At 38.1% G+C, this 24,322-nt stretch overlaps 1 protein-coding gene across 2 annotated transcripts in view; it reads left to right on the top strand.

Moving 5' to 3' along the window:
* Nucleotides 1-24,322, top strand: part of FER (FER tyrosine kinase) — a 200,701-nt gene that overhangs the window by 97,555 nt on the left and 78,824 nt on the right. Inside the window, exons 12-14 of one of the 2 annotated variants that reach the window (XM_075079859.1) lie at nt 1,876-2,079; nt 5,911-6,033; nt 11,965-14,943. In XM_075079859.1, coding sequence (XP_074935960.1) covers nt 1,876-2,079; nt 5,911-6,033; nt 11,965-12,243 — 606 coding nt within the window. In that variant the 3' untranslated portion in view covers nt 12,244-14,943. Of the gene's footprint in view, nt 1-1,875; nt 2,080-5,910; nt 6,034-11,964; nt 14,944-24,322 lie in introns of those variants that run through there. The other variant, XM_075079858.1, reaches the window with a different exon arrangement.

The following is a 24,322-nucleotide window of genomic DNA, read 5'->3' as shown; positions in this document are numbered from 1 at the left end:
CTTACTTTTAGAAGTTTCTGAAAGAGAATGAGTTAGTGTCATTTAACAGTGGTAGACAGCTCTGATCTGAGAAATAATTTAACTGTTGATGAAATGGAAATATATGACTACCTTCTTGGCCAAACAATATCTTGGGCTTTTAGTAGTTCACTGTGGTGATAAACACAGTACCTTGGAGTATGTCTTTTGCTCCTAAGAACCCTGACTGCGCTTTGTGTTCAAGCTGTTGTTATTTCTTCATGGCCCTTCCTAGCTCTGAATCTGTAATAGAGCAAAATCTGTAACAGAACATATTGCTCTTTCTGATGATGAGTCTATTGGTTACAGTACTAGCCTCAAATCTCATGTCTGAAATGATCCCTGATACAGGCCCAGGGCTCTAGATCCCACTATCAATGTCCAAGAATATGAGGCTCTGTCAGGCTCTTACATATGTTCTCCAGTTTTCCATCAGTATCCTGGACTAAACTAGACCTTTTGAGGTATAACTTAGAAAAGCCCCCAGGGACCCATGGACAAAAAGTATTTTTTGTATCAGAAACTTTACTGTGAAAGTGCTAAAGACTTACACATACTTGGAAACAAGGAGTTCTGAGTAGATTCCCTTTCCTGAGTCTACTCATTCCCACTCTGAGATTATTCCTAGTGCTTTGCTTAGGTGAATTATCTTAACCTAAGTATCAACCCAGGAAGACCTTAAATGTGCAGATGGCCTCCACCATGCCCATAGCTGCACCATGTCAAATTTTTCCCTTGCATGTACCAATGGAGAGTTTCCTTTCTCTTTCCCCATCCCCAAAAGGGAAATGTGATATCATCCTTGATGATATGAAGAAAACCCTTTTTTTGTAATCAGGGCAGAGCAGTACAAGAGGTTAATTCAGAGGTTAATTATATGCTATGTTTGTATTTGTTTGATCGTGGTTAACTGAGGTGTGGGTCTTCAGGCTGTTATGTAATATTCAGTTCAGCAGGCTTGCCTGGGACACATTCACGTATCTGTTCAGCTCGCAATATGATATGCTCAGTGTTATTTTGTTCAGGGCTTTGTCACTCTGGCAGTGACAATTTCTATGAGCTCTGGCACTAATGATTTTGAATGACATATAGCTTAAGTAAGGGCTTGTCTGTCTAGCCATTACAAATAAATCTGAAGTGATCATTAAAAAAATAATAGGTTTTCCCCAGCATTTTCTTAAACAATGTAAGCTTGTTAAAACTAATATGTGAAATTGTAGAATAAAACTCATTACCTTCCATTTATAGCCAGTGAAAATAATTTCTTACAATCTTTGTGCCTTCAGAAACTCTGTGCTAAAGTTCATAAGCACAGTACACCCAGGTGTATGTTCTATGCTACAGTGTAAATGCTAGGAAGAATGTCTCAGCGAGCTATTAATTGATTTGGGATGCAATTGACAAATTCTTGAAAACAATTTATCCAGTTCAAATGCTTTGTATAAATCCATTTCCTATGTTTTTATGTCTGAGAAGTTTCTGCCTGGAAAAAGAAATGGTTCATTTTGAATTGTTATTAATAGCATGTCAGAATGTGTGAGAAAGAGTTGGTCATGTGGCTTAGGAAAAATAGCAGGCCAAGTGAAAAACATGACATGGTTTATGGACATTTCCATAAACTGCTTTTTGTATATTAATTTTTAGGTATAATTAATTTTTGTATATTTAATTTTTAATAGAAAAGAAGGTGATCACTATGCCTTTTGTGTAAATGTAAGAGCCTTGATTTCATTTGTTAATAGAAATACATTATTTAGATAAAGAAATAAAAATTATTGTTTATCATGCTTTTCATGTAAAAGTGATCTCTAAAAATGTACTGTTATAATAACATTTTTCTTCACTATTTTTCCCAAGTTCTTTGATGTAATATCAACCACTGAGAAACCATTGGCTGAGCAAGACTGGTATCATGGTGCAATTCCAAGAATAGAAGCCCAGGAGCTGTTAAAACAGCAAGGAGACTTCTTGGTGCGAGAGAGCCACGGGAAACCTGGTGAATATGTCCTTTCTGTGTTTTCAGATGGACAACGGAGACACTTTATCATACAATATGCTGATGTACGTCTCTGATACAGTACTGAATATTCAATGTTAGAAAGTTTATAATTTCAGCTAAACAATTTAGGATCTGCATGGCAAATTTGCTTTAGCCTTTGTATGAAAATAGGAAAGCAGTTGGAAGTATTTCTGTCAGTGATGAAATTGGGGAAAAGGTCATTTTGGGAAACCAAAGAAAAATATGAAGTATGAGGTTATTCAGCATCTTTTATACTGAAAAGCCAAGATATTTCTGTAAATGTTTTGAAATCCAGAACTTGCTACTACTGATTTATACATGTACATTTATTTATTTTTAAATGCATTTTCATAGTTGGTGCTAATTAGGCTACTTTTAATTCAGACTGTAAGGATTCCATTGAATCTTCCTGAAAAATAGAAACATTTTTGGATGAAAAAATAATCTATGCTGGTTTCTATATATTTGGGAATTGAAGCCCCTGCTACACTGGAGAAGCTTATGTTATTTCTAGCCCTATGGATATTGCTTTGTTCAGTATAACACAAACACTTGTGGATGTTGCACAGCATATATGCTTCTAAGGACCAGAACTGATCCCCGTGTTGCTCTAACTTGGGAAAAATTGGTCATTTTAAACAGAATGTTAATTTTTATATTCCTTTATCCAATGTATTTCTTTTTATTTTTCTTAATGCATTACTTTTTTAATGTATGTATTTTGCTTTTTACTTTGACTTTTGACTTCAAAGTCATTCATGACAGTTATGATAACATTACTAGAAATTCTTCTTGAAGTATGACAAAGCAGCAAATCATTCTTAGTTTTGATTCTGTAATGCTGCCAAAACATATTTCAGTCTCTTGTGATAAAATCTCCCATATACAGAAAAATACACAAATTTAGTTGCATAACAATGTTTACACTGAGGGAACTTTCTCATCCAAATCCCCACCTGATGCAGCATGCCTGGGAGAAGTCAATATTGTGTACCTGGTTTATTTTTTTTTAATGAGGGGCAGTGTATTTTTCAAACTTTTTAGAAGCTGGAGGGCTTCTATAGGATCAATGGTTATGGACACTTGTCCAGCTGGAGCTTTCATTAATTTTCTCCTAGAATTTTCCTTGTAGAAGTGAACCTTTACATGAAGTCAGTGTTTATTTTATTTTGATTTTATGACCTTAAAGTATTTTGAAGTGTCAGAGTGCTGAATGAGAAAATAAGAGCAGTAAAATTACCTGTACCCAGACACACCAAATCTTACAAGGTGCTTGGGAGCTCTGTGATCCCAACCCAGCAGAAATAAATGCTCATTGTATACTTGGTGAGGATGAAATAATTTTGCGTAAATCATTGTATGTGGCAAGTAGATCTTCAAAAAATGTAGATTGGACTATAAATTCAGTTAAAATAGAGAGGTCTTTTTTATAAGTATTACTTGGATGCCACCCCTACCTGTAAGCTGACCCTTTTTTGTATTGTTATTTTAAAAAAATAATTGTAAAATGCTATCTTTGTTTCTGTAATTTCACTACTTTCTTTTAGGAATTGCACTTGAAATGTCAGATTCATAGTGTTTAATATTGCATAGCTTGGACAGTCCAGACATTGTCAGGTCACTAGATCTGTCTGCCTGTACATTCAGGAATAGCTCATTATGTTCATCTGCTCCTGGGATTCATTTGTGGCAGATATGCTTGACAATCATGGAAGTTAAAACTTTTTTCTTAAAGAAATGCAGGACTTGTTATGCATGTCTGTGGGGTGAATTTTCTGCATTTACTGTGAAAAAAAAGCATTAACAGTAAAAAGAGAAAAAGCTTATTAAGCTCTAAAAAGGAGTTAGTGGATGGTGGGACTGTCATATAACAAGAGGGTCACTGTTTAACATTTTGGTGGGGAAGTTTGAGGAGAGTTTAGTGTGACGGATATTTGTTTGTTTGAGTACGTTAGTATGAACAATGTGGAATTAGGTCTCTGTGAATGGTCAAATCATGCTCTTGGATCACTGACAGGTCCCCATATGGAGGCCAAACTTGGTTTCCATATACCAGTTTTCATCTGAATCAGATACTGAAGGGCAGAGTGGGACATATACCTATTTTAACTGTGGTCCTTTAATTGTGTTAAGTGTCCTCTCTCTGGTTTTACTGTTATTTTAAAGGCTAATATTACTAAAACTATGTGTGTGATAAATAAGTTCATTGTTCAGCTTTAAGCGTCAAAATTCACTGCTGTCATACAAGGCTACTGTTGTTTTTCACTCCTGCTATGCGAGGCTGTGCTATTTTCAAATTGTTGTTCGTTAGTGATCTTAATCGTCAGGATCCTGTGTAAATACACAGAATCAAAGAACACTGTTTGCCCTGGAGGTCTTACATAGATGGCAGCAGATGGGCACGTGGCTCAGTCTGAGATGAGGAAATAGTAGGCACTACTGGTTATTATTGTGCTAGGGAGACTCTTAGGACATAAGGTTTTATGGATCATCAGCACAAAAATAGGAAGGAGCTTATTTGAAAAGAATGAGAGCTAGTGTTACTGGTCAGTCAAAGGTGAGTCACTAATAAGTGAATGAAGTTAAACAACAAATAAACAACAAAAAGTATTCAGAATATGAAAACATTTTTATCATAGAGAACCAGGAATGTTAAAAATAGGTGACATGACCAGTCTGTCATTACTAACAGCGGTAACACATTTCAGGAGGTTAATGCCTTAACCCCTAAGCAAGAGAAACTTATAATGATTTGTGCAAGGAATTTAACCCTGAGGGCTAGAAAAAGTCTGCAAGCCAGTGGTAGAGGTTTTCATTACCCAATTGTGTAAATGAACTTGAATCACTGCCTGTGCTTTGAGTTTTTTTTATTGCAGTGCTTGTTTATTGTTGCCATTGTCAGGCTGACTTACGGCAGTTCCTCTCATGGGGAAAGAGTTCTCTAACTGTAGATGCTGAGTCTCGTATAGGCACAAGACTTCATCCTGTTTCCTAATTAGCTGCAATGTGTAATTTAAGACATTCAGGAGGATGAAATAAACATGTCTACTATATTTTTCCCCGTCAAGTGTATGGGCAAAGATAAGCAATGAAAATACATTTTTTTCCCCTTAACACCTAAAAGAATGATATGTCGTAACAGTCTTTGCTAAGAAAATGTTACACGCCTCTAAGAAAATATTAAGACACTTAATTGTTTCAATTGTGTTAAATTATGTATATAAATAGAAATAAATTCATGAGGTGGGGGAGAGGAGGAATTTTGTCTTGCCCAGCTTCTCTGTGAATTATACATGACTTGCCTTTGTTTTTAGCTGCTATAGACTCTTCTGGTATATACTGTTTATTAAAGACCAATCATGCATCTTATACTCTGTGCCAGGGATTTATTAATTTTATCAAACATTGGTAAATGCAGTAAGATCCGAGTAAGACAGTGTTGCTTATATCCTGTTTATTTGATTGTGAGATGTTTATTTTTTAGGTTGCTTTCTGTAATTCGTAGACCTTTAAGTCATTAGGAAGTTACTGTTGTTTCTTCTGGTTTATAATATTTTTATTTCACTCTGTCAGACTTTTAAGTTTAACTGTCCTATCTCTTTAAATTAAGAGTTTAAATAAAATCTTATCATGTTGCCTGAAATGACTGATCCAGTAATTTTATGTTTATTAATTTATCATATTCCTAACTATCATTCCATTTAATTCAGTAGAAATGCTATTAAATAGATCAGGAAAGAAATCTAATTCTGTAAAAGCAAACATTTCTTTGTTTTATTACTACCGAGGGAAGCTTGGTGACGCAATTTTGCAGTTTCTTGTTCAAAATATTGCTTGTAGACCAACAATTATTTTCTTTTACCTCCATACAGAATCAGTATCGTTTTGAAGGAACTGGGTTTCCAACTATTCCTCAGCTTATAGAACATCATTACACAACAAAGCAAGTTATTACAAAGAAATCAGGTGTTGTTCTGCTGAATCCTGTTGTTAAGGTAATGCATACATTCCAAGAACTCCAGTTAACAAAAGAATTTAGGGGGGTTGTATTGTTACTAAAAATGTGTTCCTATGCAACTTCTCAGAAGGTTTTTCATTCTTGCTTGCTTTGTGACTCTTTTTCTGAGCTTTTCCAACCTTCTCTGCTCTGTGCAACACATTCCTTTAAAATAATGCTCCACCCTGATTCTTATAATAAATCTTTACTACCTTGAAAGAAAGGCATTCAGCATCTCACAAAATATCCTCCTGCTTTTCTTTTTGGTTTCCCATTTGGATTTCACTACTCCTAATTGAAAGTAGTAGAAGTTCATTGCTCATAAAGTTGTGATGAAGAAATTTTTTTGATAAAATGGTATTCTTTAGGTGGAGGAGTTTCCATGAAATTTGGAAGGGTTATGACAACTCCACTTTGTCTCTGTTTTATATATCAGATATAAGTCATACAGACACAGAATAAGCTAGTGTCTTTCCAGTGTCATTGCAAATTTGAATTAAAATTCTCTTTTTAATGAGTAAGCTGTTTTCAGGAGGGAAATTAAAATGGATGGAATTATTAAACTATATCACTGTTTAGAAAGCTTAAGAGTCTCCTTGGCTTCTTGCAGTAGTTTTGCAGGTAGTATCTACTTAGTTGATATTTCATTCATAAGCCAATTCTTTTCCATTTAAATCTTTGCACTTTAACTATAAGTAAATTTATCCATTTATCCTTGATTTTTTTTTAAAAAAAAAGACTAGTTTCAGGCATGTATAAAGCACCTTTTGTGTTTTACAAAACTTCAGGAAGCATAACAATTTATATTTCAGTTATATTCCTACTCCCATGTCCTAGTTCTTTTCTGCTAATAATCCTAAGAAATTAAAGCATAGCATATTCCCTTTCTCAAAATTAACATGATTTTTTTTACAATTAATGTGCTACCTATTATATGTAATTTTAAAATTTAAAGCATGGGGCTTTGTTATACACATTTTATGTTAATGTCTTGCTGATTACCAAATTGACACTTTATTGAATGTAAAACATTTCATAAATTCATTGTAGAACTTATGAGAAAGCGTAGGGCATTATTTCTGATGTGTGAATATTTGGATTTTGATATATAATACCATATTTGTATTAAAAGTTTAATAGTCTTTCTGCTTCCTGGCTTTTTTTTTTTCTGCCTTAATATAATGTTCATGAGAGCAGCCCTGTTTTAGCAAATATAAAACTATAGTGCAGTATGTTAATACATACTAAAGGATAACAGAACTTATTCTTAGTTATTCTCTGTTAAGATTAAACATGAGAACATCATCTGGAAAGCACAGTTTCTTCATTCTCTGTTGTTTACTTTGAAGACAGGGAGTTTCCATATTCCTGACATTTTTGTTTCATTTTATACTGGATTTTTATAAAGTTACATTTTAATTTATGCATAGTTTTGTGTAACTATGTATGGTCAAATACTCTATGGAAGAAATATGGACCCAAATGACTTTCCTGATCATTTCTCCGTTACTGTACTTGATCTCATGTCCTTTCAGGTGAAAATGCACATAGGGATAGTCTAAAATCCCTTGAACCATGCAGACATGTATGACTATTTGGTGGGTCTTTTGAGGGCTTGAATCCATACCACTACCACTACATTCAGATGTATCATAACCTCCTTACAAAGTGAGGGAGGACAATTGTTAACACAGATTTTTTAGATTTCTTACTGCCACTGGTTTCAAAGTCAGTTTTTTGGTTTGCTTATTTTTAGGAATAAAATGCAGTGGGCCCACTCCTCTCTGGACTTCTTGATTCAAATTAGTCATAGTATTAACTAAAATTAGTGGAAATATCAGTATTTCCTCTAGGATCGTGCTAGGTTTATGACCACTGGGTGGTTCATTTGAGCTGCAGTGAGAAAGAACTACTTTGACTACTAGGTTTCCTAAAGTGTTGCAAGTAATGGCATCTATCCATAAAATCTAGTCACACAGGCTCAATTCTTCATATGACTGACTTTGTCTGGTGTGTGTCAGTCTTAATATTCAAGAGTATTTCCTCTAGGATTGATGGACTTCTCAGCTTCCATTCTGATAGGTTATGTGAAGCAATGGAAAGGCTTTCCATGGTAATACTGACTGTTAGCGCTATGAAGAGTATTGGGTGACAGGAAACTTTATTGTATAGGGTTTTTAAAAATATAGTTATTACATATATTGTATGTAGACTTTCAAGAATTTATGGAATATGATCTGTGTCCAATAGCTGCTTACACTTTGTGTAAACTAAAACCGGTCTATAGTGTACTTATGTACACTATAGTGTACTTCATGACCAGCAATTTGAACCAAGTAAGACAGTATTGGAAAGGGTGTTAGTTAGATTATTTAAATTGTTATAGAGCAGCTGTTTTTAAAATCTTTAAATTGTTTTGTAATACCTTTCAGTCTGAGCTAGGATTTTATGATGAATTTAGTTCTCCTCTCTGATAAAAACTGGTGGTTGGAGAAAGTATTTCAGAGCAAGGAAAAGAGTGTTATGAGCTTTTTTTTGTAATTTGCATGGAGCTCTGCATTTCATATGGGCAAGTAGAGACATCGTAAGTTATTTTCAGAAATAGCATATGCACTCTGACACCTAGTGTTGGGGGTGTTCTATGCATTGTATGCTATTAGAATATCTTTGATCATTTCCTTAAAAATCATTTGACATCTGCGAAGACTGTTTTTTCTTTGTTCGTATTATAGCTGCAAAGCAGTCTTTGACTTTTCATGCTATCTTTAATCTTTCTATGCAAATTGCTGTCCCTGCAATAACCTATTTAGAAAGTGAAAGTTAAATATGACAGAGAACTTAACAGAAAAAAATGATGCTATGTAGTTTGTTTTTGCTTTCCTTCCTTCCCACAGCCATTCATCCTCGTTTACCATATTAGTAGCATTAGCGTTCACCTTCTGTGACGTTGCCCTTGAAAGGAACGTTCTTAATTGTGCCACAAAAGGCCTGTCCCACGTCCCATTTCATGTAGACCAAATCTGCCTGCTTGGAATTTTAATGACACTGTAATAATAGAATTTAAATTAGAAAAACTGAGGGCATTAAAAAGATATCTGCAGGTGATTTCCTTAATGGAAAAGTCTCTCATATTTATTTATAATCTTTTAGGAAAAAATGCACGATATGTTCTTCAATTTATTATCAATGGAATGACTGGTACATAAAGCCCCTGAGTAACCTCAATACATAGCCAAGGACTTTATTACTAGAAATGCTATTTTAACCATGTTAAATATATTTTAACTTTCTAATAACTTTGACCTCATGTTGTGGAATTTTTTAAATTTTCTGAAATATATTTTTTGCGTTTAAGAAATCTGTAGTAAGTTGTGGATATGATTCAATTTGACTACTAGAAAAGAGAATTATCAAGGAAGTAAGGAATACCATTTTTATTTTGATATATCTGCATTACTGCCTTTGCTTGGATCAGAAATACACCTTTGAAGCAAATCTACCCAGTGCCACATAGGGTGCTATGTTTCCATCACTGAGCAGTCTCTGAGGATTCAAACTTTACTCCTTTCAGCTGAAAAATGCCAGGAAGATGCACAACTGCTGATGGGAGGGAGTTCAGTAATACTGCTTTTCCCCCAGAATGTATGTTTCAGGTCCTCAGCACCAACTGTTTCACTCTGGAGATCTGATACTATTCTACTAGTAGTAACGTAGTCCTAGTCTCTGGATGACAGCATCACAGAACGGTAGGGGTTGGAAGGGACTCTGGAGATCATCTCATCCAAATGTGCTGCTTGAGCAGGCACACCTAGAGCAGGAGGCACAGGACTGCATCCAGGCAGGTTTTGAATATTTCCAGAGAAGGAGACTCCACAACCTCCCTGAACAGCCTGTTTGTCTGCTCTGTCACCCTCACAGGAAAGAAGTTTTTCCTCATATTCAGGTGGAAATTCCTGTGTTCCAACCTGTGCCCATTGCCCCTTGTCCTGTCACTGGGCACTATTGAAAAGAGCCTAGTCCCATCATCCTGACACCTGCCCTTTAGATATTTATAAGTATTGATGAGATGTCCCCTCAGTCTTTTCTTGTCCAGGCTAAACAAACCCGGCTCTCCCAGCCTTCCCTCATAAGGGAGATGCTCCACTCCCCTGATCATCTTGGCAGCTCTCTGTTGGACTATCTCCAGTAGTTCCCTGCCTTTCTTGAAGTGGGGAGCCCAGAACTGGACACAGTACTCCAAATGTGGCCTCACTAGGCAGAGTAGAGGGGGAGGATAACCTCCCTTGACCTGCTGGCCACACTCCGTTTGATCTAGCCCAAGACACTGTTGGCCTTCTTGGCCACAAGGGCACATTTCTGGCTCATGGTCAACTTGTTGTCCACCAGCACTCCCAGGTCTGTCTCAGCAGAGATGCTTTCCAGCAGGTCAGCCCCCAATCTGCACTGGTGCATGGGGTTGTTCCTCCCCAGGTGCAGGACCCTACACTTGCTTTTGTTGAATTTCATGAGGTTCCCCTCGGTCCAGCTCTCCAGCCTGTCCAGGTCTCGTTGGATGGCAGCACAGCCTTATGGTTTATGAGCCACTCCTCCCAGCTTGGTATCATCAGCAAACTTGCTGAGGGTACACCTTGTCCGTTCATCCAAGTCATTGATGACTATGTTGAACAGGACAGGACCCAGCACAGACCCCTGGGGAACACCACTAGTGACAGGCCTCCATCCAGACTCTGCTCCATTGATTACGACCCTGTGAGCTCTGTTGTTCAGCCGGTTCTCAATCCACCTCACTGTCCACTCATCTAACCCACAGTTCCTAAGCTTACCTATGAGGATGTTATGGGAGACAATGTCAAATGCCTTACTGAAGTCAAGGTAAACAACATCCACTGCCCTCCTTTCATCGACCCAGCCAGTCACGCTATCGTAGAAGGCTATCCAGTTGGTCAAGCGTGATCTCCCTCTGGTGAATCCATGTTGGCTACTTCTGATAACTTTCTTTTCCTCTGCGTGCCTGGAGATGACCTCCAGGATGAACTGCTCCATCACCTATGTGGGAATGGAGGTGAGGCTGACTGGCCTATAGTTTCCTGGGTCCCCCTTCTTGCCCTTTTTGAAGGCTGGAGTGACATTTGCTTTCCCTCCAGTCCTTAGGCATCTCTCCTGTCCTCCATGACCTTTCAAAGATGATGGTGAGTGGCTTGGCAAGAACATCCACCAGCTCCCTCAGCGCTCACTGGTGCATCCCATTGGGGCCCATGGATTTGCGAGGATCCAGTTTGCCTAATGATCTCTAACCTCAATCCTCAATCAAGGAGAAGTCTTCTTTTCTCCAGATTTTCTCTCTCTCCTCTGGGGGCTGGGATGCCTGACAGCCAGCCTTAGCAGTAAAGATGGAAGCACAGAAGGCATTCAGTAACTCAGCCTCCTCTGCATCCTGCATCACCAGGGCACCCACCTTGTTCGTAAGTGGGCCCACAGTTTCCCCAGTCTTCCTTTTACTGCTGATGTATTTGAAGAAGCCTTTCTTACTTAACCTTGACATCCCTTGTCAGATTTAGTACCAAGTTGGCCTTGGCCTTCCTCGTTGCATCTCTGCATAGCCTGACAACGTTCCTATATTCCTCCCAAGTGGCCAGTCCCTCTTCCCACATACTGTAAACCTCCTTCTTCCACTGGAGTTTTTCTAGCTCTTTACTCATCCATGTGGGTCTCCTGGCTTCTTTGCTTCACTTCTCTTCCTCACAGGAATGCACCGATCCTCAGCTTGGAGGAAGTGGTACTTGAATATTGACCAGCTCTCTTGGACCTCCCTGCCTTCTACAGCCCTAACTCATGGGATTCCTCCAAGCAGGTCTCTGAAGAGGCCAATGTTAATTCTCCTGAAGTCCAGGGTTGTAATCCTAATTGCTGCCCTGCTTCTACCACACAGATTCTTGAACTCCACCATCTCGTGGTCACTGCAGCCAAGGCTACCCCAAACCTCACATCCTCAACCAGACCTTCTTTGTTTGTTAGAGTACGGTCCAGCAGCACATCTGGCCTCATTGGATCCACCACCTGTGTCAAAAAGTTGTCCTCGATGCTCTGCAGGAACCTTCTGTATCGTGCATGTCTTGCCATGTTGCGCTTCCAGCAAATATCAGGGTGGTTGAAGTCCCCCATGATAACCAGAGCCTGCGGTTGTCAGCCTACTTCCAGCTGTCTGTAGAAGGCCTTCCTCTTCCAGATCAGGTGGTCTGTAGCAAATGCCCACAACAGTGTCACCCATATATGCCTTCTCCTTAATTTTTCCCCACAAGCTTTAGACTCTTTCTTTCTTCACCCCTAGGAAGAGCTTGATACATTCCAGTTGCTCCCTCACATAAAGAGCAGCTCCCCCACCTTGCCTTGCTGGCCTGTCTTTTCTAAAAAGCATTTAGCCATCCATGACAGCATGCCAGTCATGTGAGCTATCCCATCTTGTCTCTGTAATTGCAATCAGATCGTGGCCCTGCAGCTGCACACAGACAGATCTCTAGCTCTTCTTGTTTGTTCCCCATGCTGCATACGTTGGTGTACAGGCATTTCAGAGAGATAATTGACCATGCAGGTTTCCCTGGAGGGGTGCATGAGGACCCACTATAGCCATGCACACCCTTGAGGTGGTTGGTCTTTTGATTGTCGTCTTGTGAGGCAGCTAAGGCACCTTTGTTGCTGCTCTGGTTGGCCTGGCTTATTCCCCCATTGGATGTGATGGCATTGGCATGGCCACTTTGGACCTCACCCCAAGTCCTTCAGTTTAAAGCCTGCCTCACCAAGTTGGCCAACCTGCTGCCAGAGATTCCCTGCCTCTTCCAGAGAGGTTGTTTCCATCCCTCCCTAACAGGCTATGGTTCACAAAGAATGTCCCATTGTCATAAAAGCCAAAACCCTCGCGACGGCACCAGCCACGTAGCCAGGAGTTGATGTGCATTATTCATCTATTACTGGCTGCCCATTTTTCTCCAATTGGTAAAATGCAGGAGATGACGACGGGCACTAATAGTTTTCACTTACTGCCCCAGGTCTTCCTTGGTTCTGCCTAGTCTCTGGCTTATAGCATAATTTGTGCCCACATGGAAGAGTAATAGCAGGTGCTCTTGACAAGTTGTGACACCATCTCAGCAATGTTTCGGATCCTTTGTAGTAAATTCAAATTCTGAGGTCATGAAAAAAGAAAACCCACTAGTCTATCAGAAGGATTAGGCTATGTATTTGTTGGTAGTAACTTTCATTTTAAAATCTTGGATCTATTTTGATGTGATAAAGAAGCCTATGATATGGCCTCAAACATTTTCTGTCCATGGGAAAATTATGAACTGTAAATAACATTGAGTGAGGTGAATAAAAGTGTTAAAAAAGATGTATTTTGTAGTAGTGGTTCTAATATTGCTGAATAAGTTTGCAAATGACATGAGAATTCCATGTGGATCTGGTGCTGTCTTGCAAGATATGAGTATGTTAATGAGTTAGAAATTGAAAGAAATGATGGAGAGAGATAAATTTAAATGAGAAGATAAAGGTAGAGAGATTCTTTTCATGAAAATGTACTCATAAAAATCTGACATGACCCTGATTTTTCAGCCACTGAACCTATTTGAGCTATAGTTTGTGTTTAGAAGTTTTTGATCTCAGCTTTCAACGACGGAAAGCATAAACAGTGTCTCTGCTTCATGTTTCAGCTTCTTAGTATCACAGGAATAATACTGTCTCTCTTAGCAATTAATTAACATACACCTATCCATGTAAAGCTAACCAAAAGTTGTTTTCCTGGTTTTTGGCTCTGCTTAGTGTTGACTGGTTTTGCAGGTGTTCTATTTGGTTTTGCTTTGATTTGCAAAACAAGCTGAAGGTCACTGTTGTAGACAACACGTGCTCATGGTGCAGGCAGTGCGTTTCTCAGGCCAGCAAGGCTGACATGGAGGAATTGAAGAAGGTTGCTGAATAGCCTTGCTTTCAGGCAAGCCTTCTTAAGCTCGCTGAGAGAAGTTGGAGAGAAGCAAAGAAACTTAGCAAGGAGGCTTTCAGGCTGAACACAAAGTAGTCCTGTCACTTAATTAGAGATTCTCATCTTGTGACAGGAAAAAATTAAGGTGCTGAAAAGGGAAGCAACTGCAATAATTGGTGCTGCCTTTTGGAAAGATCATCTTGCGTTTGTCTGACGTGAAAACAGCTCTTCAGGAGCAGAAATCTCAGCTGAAAGGAAGAAACAGACTCTAGCAGTGAGTGATTCAGTTATCACAATTTTACCTGGCTAGGTCTCTAGCTCCAAAGAGGGTCCCACTGTGAATTACTTGTGTGGTACCCTCGCATCTGGCGGTTATGTCTCTATGTTGATTTTTGGCCCAAAGCTGTAATCCTCATGAGCATGATTAAAGTCTGAGATATGCTTTTTTAAATTTTAAAATATATCTTTTATTTTCTTCAAGGAAATTAAATCCACAGTGAGAAGTGAGGATTTATGATAAGTAAAAGATGTACTTACAGAAAATTACTGTATTTATTGCGTAAACATGAAATTAATCTTTTGCCACTTATTTGCCAGTCAGTATTATTATGATCATGCAGACAGAAGGCCTGTGATTCATATGTCAGGGAAATTGGCAGTACTGTTTTAGTATAATAGAAGAATTTAGGCAGATTTTTAGTAGGCTCTTTAGTTTTATTCTGGAATCTGAAGAAAAGCCTGCAGCTATTGGTATTTGGTAACAAGAGTTTCATTTCTTAATACAAGAGATGCATTTCAGTTATGTTCCTATTTCCTCAGATTTTAGAGGTGTTAGAGGATTTGCTTTTTAAGGTTTTGTAGCATAGAGGGTTGCAATATTTTTGTCAGGCAACAAAAGGAATACATCTTCCATAATGGTGGCCTTTACTTGTCAAGGAGTTGCATCCTAATAAGAAAAGGGAAAAAGAAAAGTAATTTTCTCTTCGTGTTAACGAAGTACTAAATTAGATTTATGTATAATTTCAGGTATTTCAACTACTTTTAAAATTTAGAGGAATTTTTTCTCAAAAAATCTCTTAAAAGTATGTTGTAATAACAGAGGCATATGAGGCTACCTGAATAAAGAGTAACAAAGATTGTTTTATGTCCAGTGACCAAAGCCTTCTCTAGCTTTTTTCTAAAAGCTATAGCATTAAAAATCTGCTCTAATGAATGTTTCTGGTTCAGTCTTGTCTTTATGGTAGTTCTTCCCCTGATGAGTTTTAGAATAAAATTGGAAGATAAGCCTCTTAAAGGGTGTAAGCATTAGCTTTTGCTCAAACCTATAAAAAAGTATATTTTATCAAGTATATGAATTCCATTTTAGTAAACAAAGTATCATTTTTGAGCAATCTCTTAATGAAAAATATCTGTGCTAGAAATATTAAATGGGCATCTGATTTGCATGTTCATTCCTGGTTTCTGTACATTCATATAAAACATTAGAGAGCACCATGTCGCTGTGTGGGGTGCAAATTGAGCAAAAGGAATTACCTCATCAAACACGACTGAAACAGTAGGAAGTAGAAAGAAGAAATTTATGAAGCGGGAGATGGAAGTAATCAATTCTTACTAAAAGGTAAAAAAGTATGTTTTTAGGGGGGAGGGAAAATTATTAAATGGGAGATTTCAGAGGAAGGAGTTTTGACCAAAACTGATGACTAGGAAAATAAACTACTTCAATGAAAGCAACCTTCAGCAAAGATTATTTGGATTTACCAGATTTTATTGCTAACATTTTGTATATACATGTGAAAATCAAAGGATTGACAGTGTTCTGTAGAATTATGGGCCTAAGTCACACCTTTACGGAACACTTATAAAAACTGGGGCTTTGCACTGTGCCTTTTCAGTGTCTTTATCAGAAGCTTTATAATCAGATGTTAATACAGCACAATAATAAAATCTTACTAGAATTGGGTAGGATTGCAGTAGTAAATTGCTTTTCTGTTGAAGTAACATCCTGATTTTTTATGGACTCTGACTGCTTCCCCAGATTTGGAATTCCAATACTCTGTAATAATTATTTTTTATAAAACTGTGCATTACAAATTTGTGTAGGCCTCTAATTATAGAATCATAGAATGGTTTAGGTTGGAAGGGACTTTTAGAGGTGATCTTGTCCAGCCCCCCTGTTTTTATTGGTGCATTCGGTGTGACTTTAATAGAAATGTTTTCAATTTACAGTATTTTCATAGGATGTGGCTGCCAAATATAAACCTTACTTGAACATATGCTCACAGGTCAGAAAAACCGCAGCATAAATTAGAGTAAGAATCAGAGTCTGTGCTCTTAAATACTTCTGTAGAATTATAGTTATCACAGAATCACAGAACCACAGGTTGGAAGGGACCTCAGGGATCATCTAGTCCAACCTTTCTAGGAAGAGCAGTCTAAACAAGATGGCCCAGCATCCTGTCCAGACGACTCTTGAAGGTGTCCAATGCACAATGAGGTACTGTGAAGTAGCTCGTGATTGCCCCCAGCTATTTTAGCCTCCACCACTTTAAGTGGAACAAAATGTTAAAAAGGAGTGAAATGTTGTGAAGAGGAACCAGGGAGAGTAGACCTCAATCGGCTATCAGTGACTTACAAGTCAAAGCTACTGTAAATTTTAAAATAGTCATGAGATTGACTGTCACTTTTTCTACAATGACAGTGCAGCAAAAATTCATACAGCATTTTTCCTCTCTCTAAGGAAAATAAAATAATTGGTGTGTTGTCTTTATATGTGTTTTACTACAGGTGAATAATAGCATATGGTCTACACACACATTGTCCACATTGTGCAAATTATTCTGGGGGAAAGAATAGACGTTATTCCTTAGAGTTTTGAGTCAACTTTTTATTTCAAGGCTCAAAAGAATGTCCAAGAAATGTTTTGCATTCTGATAATGAAAAGATGATTAATATGGGCAGATTCTTTCTACAAATCAGCAGAAGACATACATAGTATGCAAGCTAGGCATTTTGCTTTTTTTTTCCTTTTAAAACATGACCAGAAAACACTAGGAAAACACAAGAATGTTGGCAAAGGTGGTAGTAAGGAATATAACATGGGTTTTATTCCATTTTATTTTTTCAGACTGTTTTGTCATGAAGAATTTGCCTTTCCGATCTATTCTTTTTTGGTACCAGATGCCTTCATCTTTGTATATGGCATTGTGTAGATACTTAATAAAAGAAAAGAAGTCTTATTTTAGCGGCAAAATTTAAATGCAGATCTATGGCTTGGGATATTTTTGTTGTTGTTCATCAGGAATGTAATTTTATATAGGTTTTATCAATAAGTAAATACTTGTGTTGAAATAGTTTATGATGTGTATAACACCAAAATCTGCCAGATGCTTAAGTAATATGTTGTTGACATGTTTCTACGTGGGCAGAGGAAGACTGCTGAATAGTTGTTTTTCCTAACATTAGAGCTGTTAAAATTGTTTCTTATAGTAAATTAGTGCTTAGGCTGACATTGTTAAAATTGGAACTCTTTTAGTATTAAACGCTTACTACCTCCCTACATGAGTGTAAATTAGTTTTTGTGGAGCTTCATGTGATTGCAGGATATCGTGTCTGTCATAGTTGGCTCCTTTGGATTTCATAGTGACTTACATATGTGTATCTTCATGTGAGGTGTCCACCAGTATGTATTGGAAGAATAAGATAATGATAGTTACATAGCTTGCAGACTGACAATGCTGAACATAAATTGGACCAGCAGTTCCAGTATGCGTACCACAAACTGAATGCGTTATTCAGATCACCCTAACATAAAAAGATCCTGCAGTGCTTTGGAGGCCAGCATATGGGTTCATATGGAATGGTAAGATGGTGCATGTGGTTCATGGATTCCCACCAAAGTCCTTTCCAAGAAACTTGCATGGAAGGTGATGGCATTACAGCAGACTTACTTTCCTGTGGTTTTCCTGGGTAGGAAAAAATAAGAGAACAGATGTCTGTTATTTCTGTAGCTGCCAACTTTAGTGTACCTACATCTTCCACGGAGTCACTGGCAGATATGTACCACTGCCCTGTAGCATGTCATTGTCTTCTTTAGATGCAAATTGTCTTCTCTATTCACATACATGGAAGGAAACCTCATGAATATGTAGTTTTCACTTTTGCGTGTGTGTATGTGACTGTGTGTAGAAGGGCAGTGGACTTAAGGCTTGTCTATTTTAAGCATCAAGAAAAATCTTACTATTGAATTAGATTTCATATACAGACTGCTAAGAATAAACATCTCTGAAGATTACTAATAAAATAAACATTATAGTGATCAAAATATATTTAGCAGTGTATGTGAATATTGGAAGGTGTTTTCTCTATGTGTACCGTATATGGCTATTTGCTTTCATAATGGGCTGCGTAACGTTAAGCTTTAAGTGTAGATATTGGGTGAAAGTAGGTCAAGCTGAAGCTGAGTGTTAAAGTGAAGGAGTGTGTCCTGTATTAACCATTCCAGACATGGAATGATCTTGTGTAAATGTGGAAAACATGATAAAGAGAATTAATTCTGTATTGACAGATACAGAATCAATTGCTGTGACAGACATCACAGCAATAATTTTGTATTCATTTTTAATGGTCCATTTACTTTTGGGCTTCATTTTCCAACAGGACTTTAAAGAACAGATTGATTCCTTTCTATGTTTGTATGAGTGTCTGTTTTATTCATTTTATTAAGAAAAGATGGTTGGATAATACAAGCTGAAGGATAGTCTTTGTAGCTCAAGAACAGGAGCTTAAGGGTGTGACTTACACATCAACCTCTAGTGCACATTTTTTGTGGAGCAAGTCGTGGATGTACATAAAATATTTCAGGAGTCCTCCAACAAAAACATCTAGAACCACAATTTATTCTTTACTCAAACAATTCTGAGTACGGTATGTATGTGCTAGAATTATATATGTTACCTAAATTTTAAGTCTGTTTTAAAGAAACAGTCTTAATGTGTTTTGGAAGTTAACGGTTATTGGAGCTGACCCTGAGAGAAATTACTTGCTAGTAACTGGGGCTTTTGCCAGTGTACTGTCCGTTGTACATGCATAAGGTTCCCCAAACGGTTGAGCTGTGGGGCTTTTTTGTCCTAGCCTTCTGTACATAGCATGCGTGCATCTCACCTTCCCCATGTCCGTTGCTCAGGGGATGGTGGGTACATATTCTTCCTTTCTTCAGCATTCTTTCACCAACTTTGGTTGCTGGAGTCTGCAACGGAGCAAAAGGTAAGCTGCAAGTAATACGCATTTAAGGATGGGAGAGCCTCAAAAAATTCTACCCGTAAACATTTATATATAGCTGATTTTTATACATATTGTACTGCGAGTGATTCCAAAATGAGCAGTTCAGCTGGAAATAGCTATTGAGTTCCTAAATAAAAGGCTACTCTTCTATGAAACAAAGCAAGCTCTTCCATAAGTATCTACAATGGCTTAGGGCTTGTTACAGATGCATGTGCATCTCCAGGAGCAACCTTGTAGCTGCTGCTAAAAATAAGATAACTCTTTATGGATTGCTTGCACCTAAGTTTCTTGGCAGCTCATTACAGAGGTATGATATTATCCTACAAGACTGAGCCACAAAATAATTAAACTTATTTGGTGAAGTCCATTGTCTTCTGACATTTCAGTTGTGGGGAAGCAGAGGGTACCCAAAGAAGAAGCATGCTAAGAAGTGTAGGGCTTTTCTTGCATCAGGTGTGTGCATCAAATATATGTAATAGTGCCTGAATTCTCAGGAAAGAAACTGGATGTTTGAGAGACGTTGATTAAGGAGGAATTCAGGAGCCAGATTAGGTAGGACATCAGAATGCCTTATTTACATGGTAAATACTGTATTTAATGTACTATTTAGGGTAGTGCATTGATCTCATAATCCGTTCATTTTGAAGTAACTGCTGTTATGAGTTCTGTCTTTTTGGTCACTTGGAATCCTAAAAGAGTTGCCACTGATTTACATAGTGTGTCCACTGTGAGTACTATGCTCAAGACAATCCTCCAAGGAGGGTGATAGGAGACATGGCATAAATTCTAGCTGGAGGCCAGTAACTAGTGGTGTACCCCAAGAGTCAGTACTGGGTCTGATGCTGTTGTACATCTTCATTAATGAGCTAGGTGATAGGGCAGAGTGCTCCCTCAGCAAGTCTGCTGGTGACACCAAGCTGGCACGAGGGGCTGATACACCAGAGGGCCGTGCTGCCATCCTGAGGGACCTGGACAGGCTGGAGAAATGGACCAACAGGACCCTCATGCAGTTCAACAGGGGGAAGTGCAAAGTCCTGCACCTGTGGAGGAACAACCCCAGGGACGAGTGCAGGCTTGGGGCTGCCCAGCCGGAAAGCAGCTTGGCAGGAAAGGACGTGGCGGTCCTGCTGGATGCCCAAGTGAACGTGAGACAGCAACATGTCCTTGTGTCAAAGAAGGCAGATTCCTGGGCTGCATGAAACAAAGCATTGCTAGCAAGTCGAGGGAGGTGGTCCTTCCCCTCTACTCAGCACTGGTGAGGCCACACCTGGAGTGCTGAGCCTGATGCTGGTCTTCCCAGTACCAGAGAGACTTGGGCATACTGAAGAGAGCCCCACAAAGGGCCACCAGGATGATGAATGTACTGGAGCATCTCTCTGATGAAGAAAAGCTGAGCAAACTGTGAATGTTCAGCCTGGAGAAGAGAGGGCTCGGGAAGATCTTATCAATGTATGTAAATACCTGAAGGGAGGGTGCAAAGAGGACGGAGCCAGGCTCTTTTCAGTGGTGCCCAGTGCCAGGACCAGAGGCAATGGGTCTAGACTGAAACACAGGAGGTTCCTCCTGAACATCAGGAAGCACCTTTTCCCTGTGTGGATGACCAAGCACTGGCACAGGTTGCCCAGAGGGGTGGTGGGGTCTCCATCCTTAGAGGTAATCAGAAGCTGTCTGGACACGGTCCTGGAAAAGTGGCTCTAGATGGCCCTGCTTGAGCATGGCAGGTGGACCTGATAAACTCGAGAGGGTTTGCAGACCTCAACCATCGTGTGACACTGTGGAGTCAAATTGAAGGACTACATCTATGTGAGGGTGAGGTGCTTGTGAATGTTAAAACACTACTTTCAGTGGATTTCTTTTTCTACAATTGAGCAAAGTGAAAAAGGTTGGTTCTTTCTGAGGCTGTTTCACAGAATGACCAGCAGAAAAACATGTAGGCTTACAGTACTTTTCAAGTAAGAAAAGCAAGGTAAAGAAGTTAAATGGTAGACATAGATGTTTTGCCCTTATCTCCTGGTGTTCAGATTTTAAATTTAAAAGTATGACTAGTAAATTTGTTTGCTTAATTATAGGCCTGTTGGTCCAAAGGAGTTCTGATACATTGAGGAGGACTCTGCATAATTAATTTTCAGACTTCTGAGTTTTAGAAAAAGATACAGTAAGATGCAACAAAAAATAGATTGCCAAAGACCACATAGGAAAATTTTGTAAAGCTGAAGTCATTAACAGAGGAGAAAAAAATACATTTGCTGAATACAGCATTCAGAAGAGTGCGTGAGTGGTAATAGAAGCTGCTAATATTTAGCAGAGCCACTTGGTGTGTCTGTACCACTTCACTCTGTGTGTCCTTCATTGACTGGCTTTTTTTTCTGCCACCAGAGATTTCCCAGAGCTTTTGCTATTCCAAATAATGATTTAGTGGGATGTGAGAAGCTAGCAATATCTTGTTAAAGAACAAGGTGTGTCTGATGTAAAAAACTTAATGCAACATGCTTCCTTTAAACTATTGGCATTTACATAATGTTGTACGACTTCTGATTCAAAGCCATCATCTGTCTCGGTTGGAATGCAGGCGAAGCTTACTGATATTCACACTAAAAAAAAATCTCATAAATTAAGGCTGCAGTTTCATGTTTTAGCTTACTCAAGGTTGCTGGTGCCAAAAATGTATGTACGTGTGGGAGGGGTGGGTGTTCTCACTCACTTTTCCACCCTGTGCAGCTTTGCCTTTTTCCTGTTCTTTCTCAATCACTAATTAAGCTAATATAACAGTTTATTTGAAATTTTGCCAGGTAAATTCTGTTCCATTTCTGTGGTTTTAACATGTTACGTGAAGATTATGAAAACTAATGCAAGATGAGCAGATGTGGCTAGGAAGGGATAGGATGAGGGATCCTAGGCTTTTGTTTTAAACAAAATATTAATTTGGCGGAAGCTGTAATGTGTAACTGCAGCTCTTTGAAAGGTATTGCATACTAACCACTATAATTTAGAAATTATTTTGGAAGGACTGTTGGATATATAAGGGAAGAGTCTTGCAGAGAGCATACCTTAGTGTGTGGATATTGCCAAATAGTGAGTTAAATGTTTTATCTCCTGGGGAAAAGAAACCATCTAACTGGAAACAAAAAAAGCTGGATGTTTTGAAGTTAAGTCAGGATGGGACCAGTACGGGCCTAAGTATGTTACATAGTTCAAGGAGACTCTCTTGGACATTTTTATATACATCTGTAGTCCCCAACCCCAGCTGTACATACTTCGTGTGGAGGTAAAAGTTGCCTGTATGGAAGTATTTTAACCTATTTTAACAATTTGAGTGTATTTATGCATGTGTGCATAATATGACTGTGCTTTTGCATTCCTCTCACTTTAAATCATACAGGAATTTTAAATTAAAAACTACGTTATCATGCAGTTTTGTTTGCCTTTGAGTGTACAGACGACTTCCACTGTTTTAGAGGGCATATCTGATAAAGGCAGATAATTTCTCTCCATATATTTGGTTAACAGGTGATTCAGAGTACTTCAGTTTGGGAGCTGAATTTACTCTATTGAGTAGAGAGGAATACTGTAAGTTTCCTTAACATGTTTGAAATATAATGGTTTTGATATAAACTTCACTTTCCTTTTCCAGTGCTTAAGGATTTCACATTCTATGTCTTGTTCCTTCTCAGTTTTTTTTTCTCCTTTATTTTTCTTTATTTCCTGAAAGATCCTCAGCATCTTTCTAGTCCTTTGATGAATGAGAGAATATAAACGTAGGGAAATACTGCACATCCTTCAAAAAAACAGTGAAGAAAACTGGGTTTGTGTGTTGACTTCTATGGTCATTTTGTCTATTGATTTTCAAGAAAGAATGCTCAAAGAAAAGCTGTGCAGTCAATCTGAGGTTATGCTGAATAGTAGTTTATGCAAATCTCAGTTCTATCCTCTTGCTTTATGGGCATTTAGAATTTGGTTTAGCAGAAAGGTTGAACTTCACAGTGGTTTTTTATGGAACAATAACAAGTCAGATGAAATAGTACTTTTTGCAGGGAGGTAAACCTATCTGCACTATTACTCTGTTTTACAGCTCACATTGATTTTCATCAGTGTGGTTTAATACTTTGCTGATAATAATACAAAACAGCTTCTATAACAATTTTTACAGCTCATGAATCTTTATTCTGAAACAGTTTTAAAGAAGTTGTCAGTGGGGTTTTTGAAAACCCCTTCTGTAAAACTCAGTTGTTCTTATGAAAAATCTTTTCCACTCGCTACCTTTATTTCTGTACTTAATCTGAAGTACTTGAAACACAGTTTATGATTCATGAAATTGATATGCACATTAGATCTACTGGCATAGGTGGCGTCAGAAATAGTACTTCTTCAAGAGGTAATTTCTTATCTCCACACTGATAGGCCCTATAGACATGTACACAACTGTTGCTTTCCTTTTTCCCTCTGATTCATCAAGTTCTGATAAGTGGTATTTGAACACCCATGTGACAAAAAATTATCTGTGATTATGATTTTCCCAGCCGTTAAAAAGAATCTTAGTCTAATTATCCTTAATACTGAAAATGAAAGATTGACTTTCCATTTTTGTTGTTGTAGAAAAATTGCTCTTAGCTGCAGTAATTCGTACTATTGTTATTTTCTGTTTCAGTTGGAAGAAGGAGAGCAAATACTGCTTGCGAAAAGATTTTTCTGAATGCAATTTTTTTCTGCTTACAACGTGAAGAAACAGGCATAATGCATGTTCATGTGCCATACTCATAAGATGCTGACAATATTCCTCTGTTTTATGTTTTTTTTTTAAGGGGAATGTTAACGTAGAATTTACTGAGGTGGGGAAAAGGGGAGGGATATTTAGGCTTTTTGGTAAATTCTCTGTGCTATGTTCAGATAGACTCTTAAGTTGGGAAGTCTCTTGTTTTCTTTTCTCTCAAAGCAATGTTTTGCTTTTGGTTGAGTCATTTTGGTGTTCCCTAAATCAATTAAAGTTTACCATTTCTAGAGGTTTTTAACCTATTTTGCTTTCATTACATCAGCTAATGATTAA

Source organism: Phalacrocorax aristotelis, chromosome Z (genome assembly GCF_949628215.1).
Source record: "Phalacrocorax aristotelis chromosome Z, bGulAri2.1, whole genome shotgun sequence".
NCBI classification, from domain to species: domain Eukaryota; kingdom Metazoa; phylum Chordata; class Aves; order Suliformes; family Phalacrocoracidae; genus Phalacrocorax; species Phalacrocorax aristotelis.
Note: the sequence above shows the minus strand (reverse complement) of the source record. Positions and strands in the feature narration are given on the sequence as shown.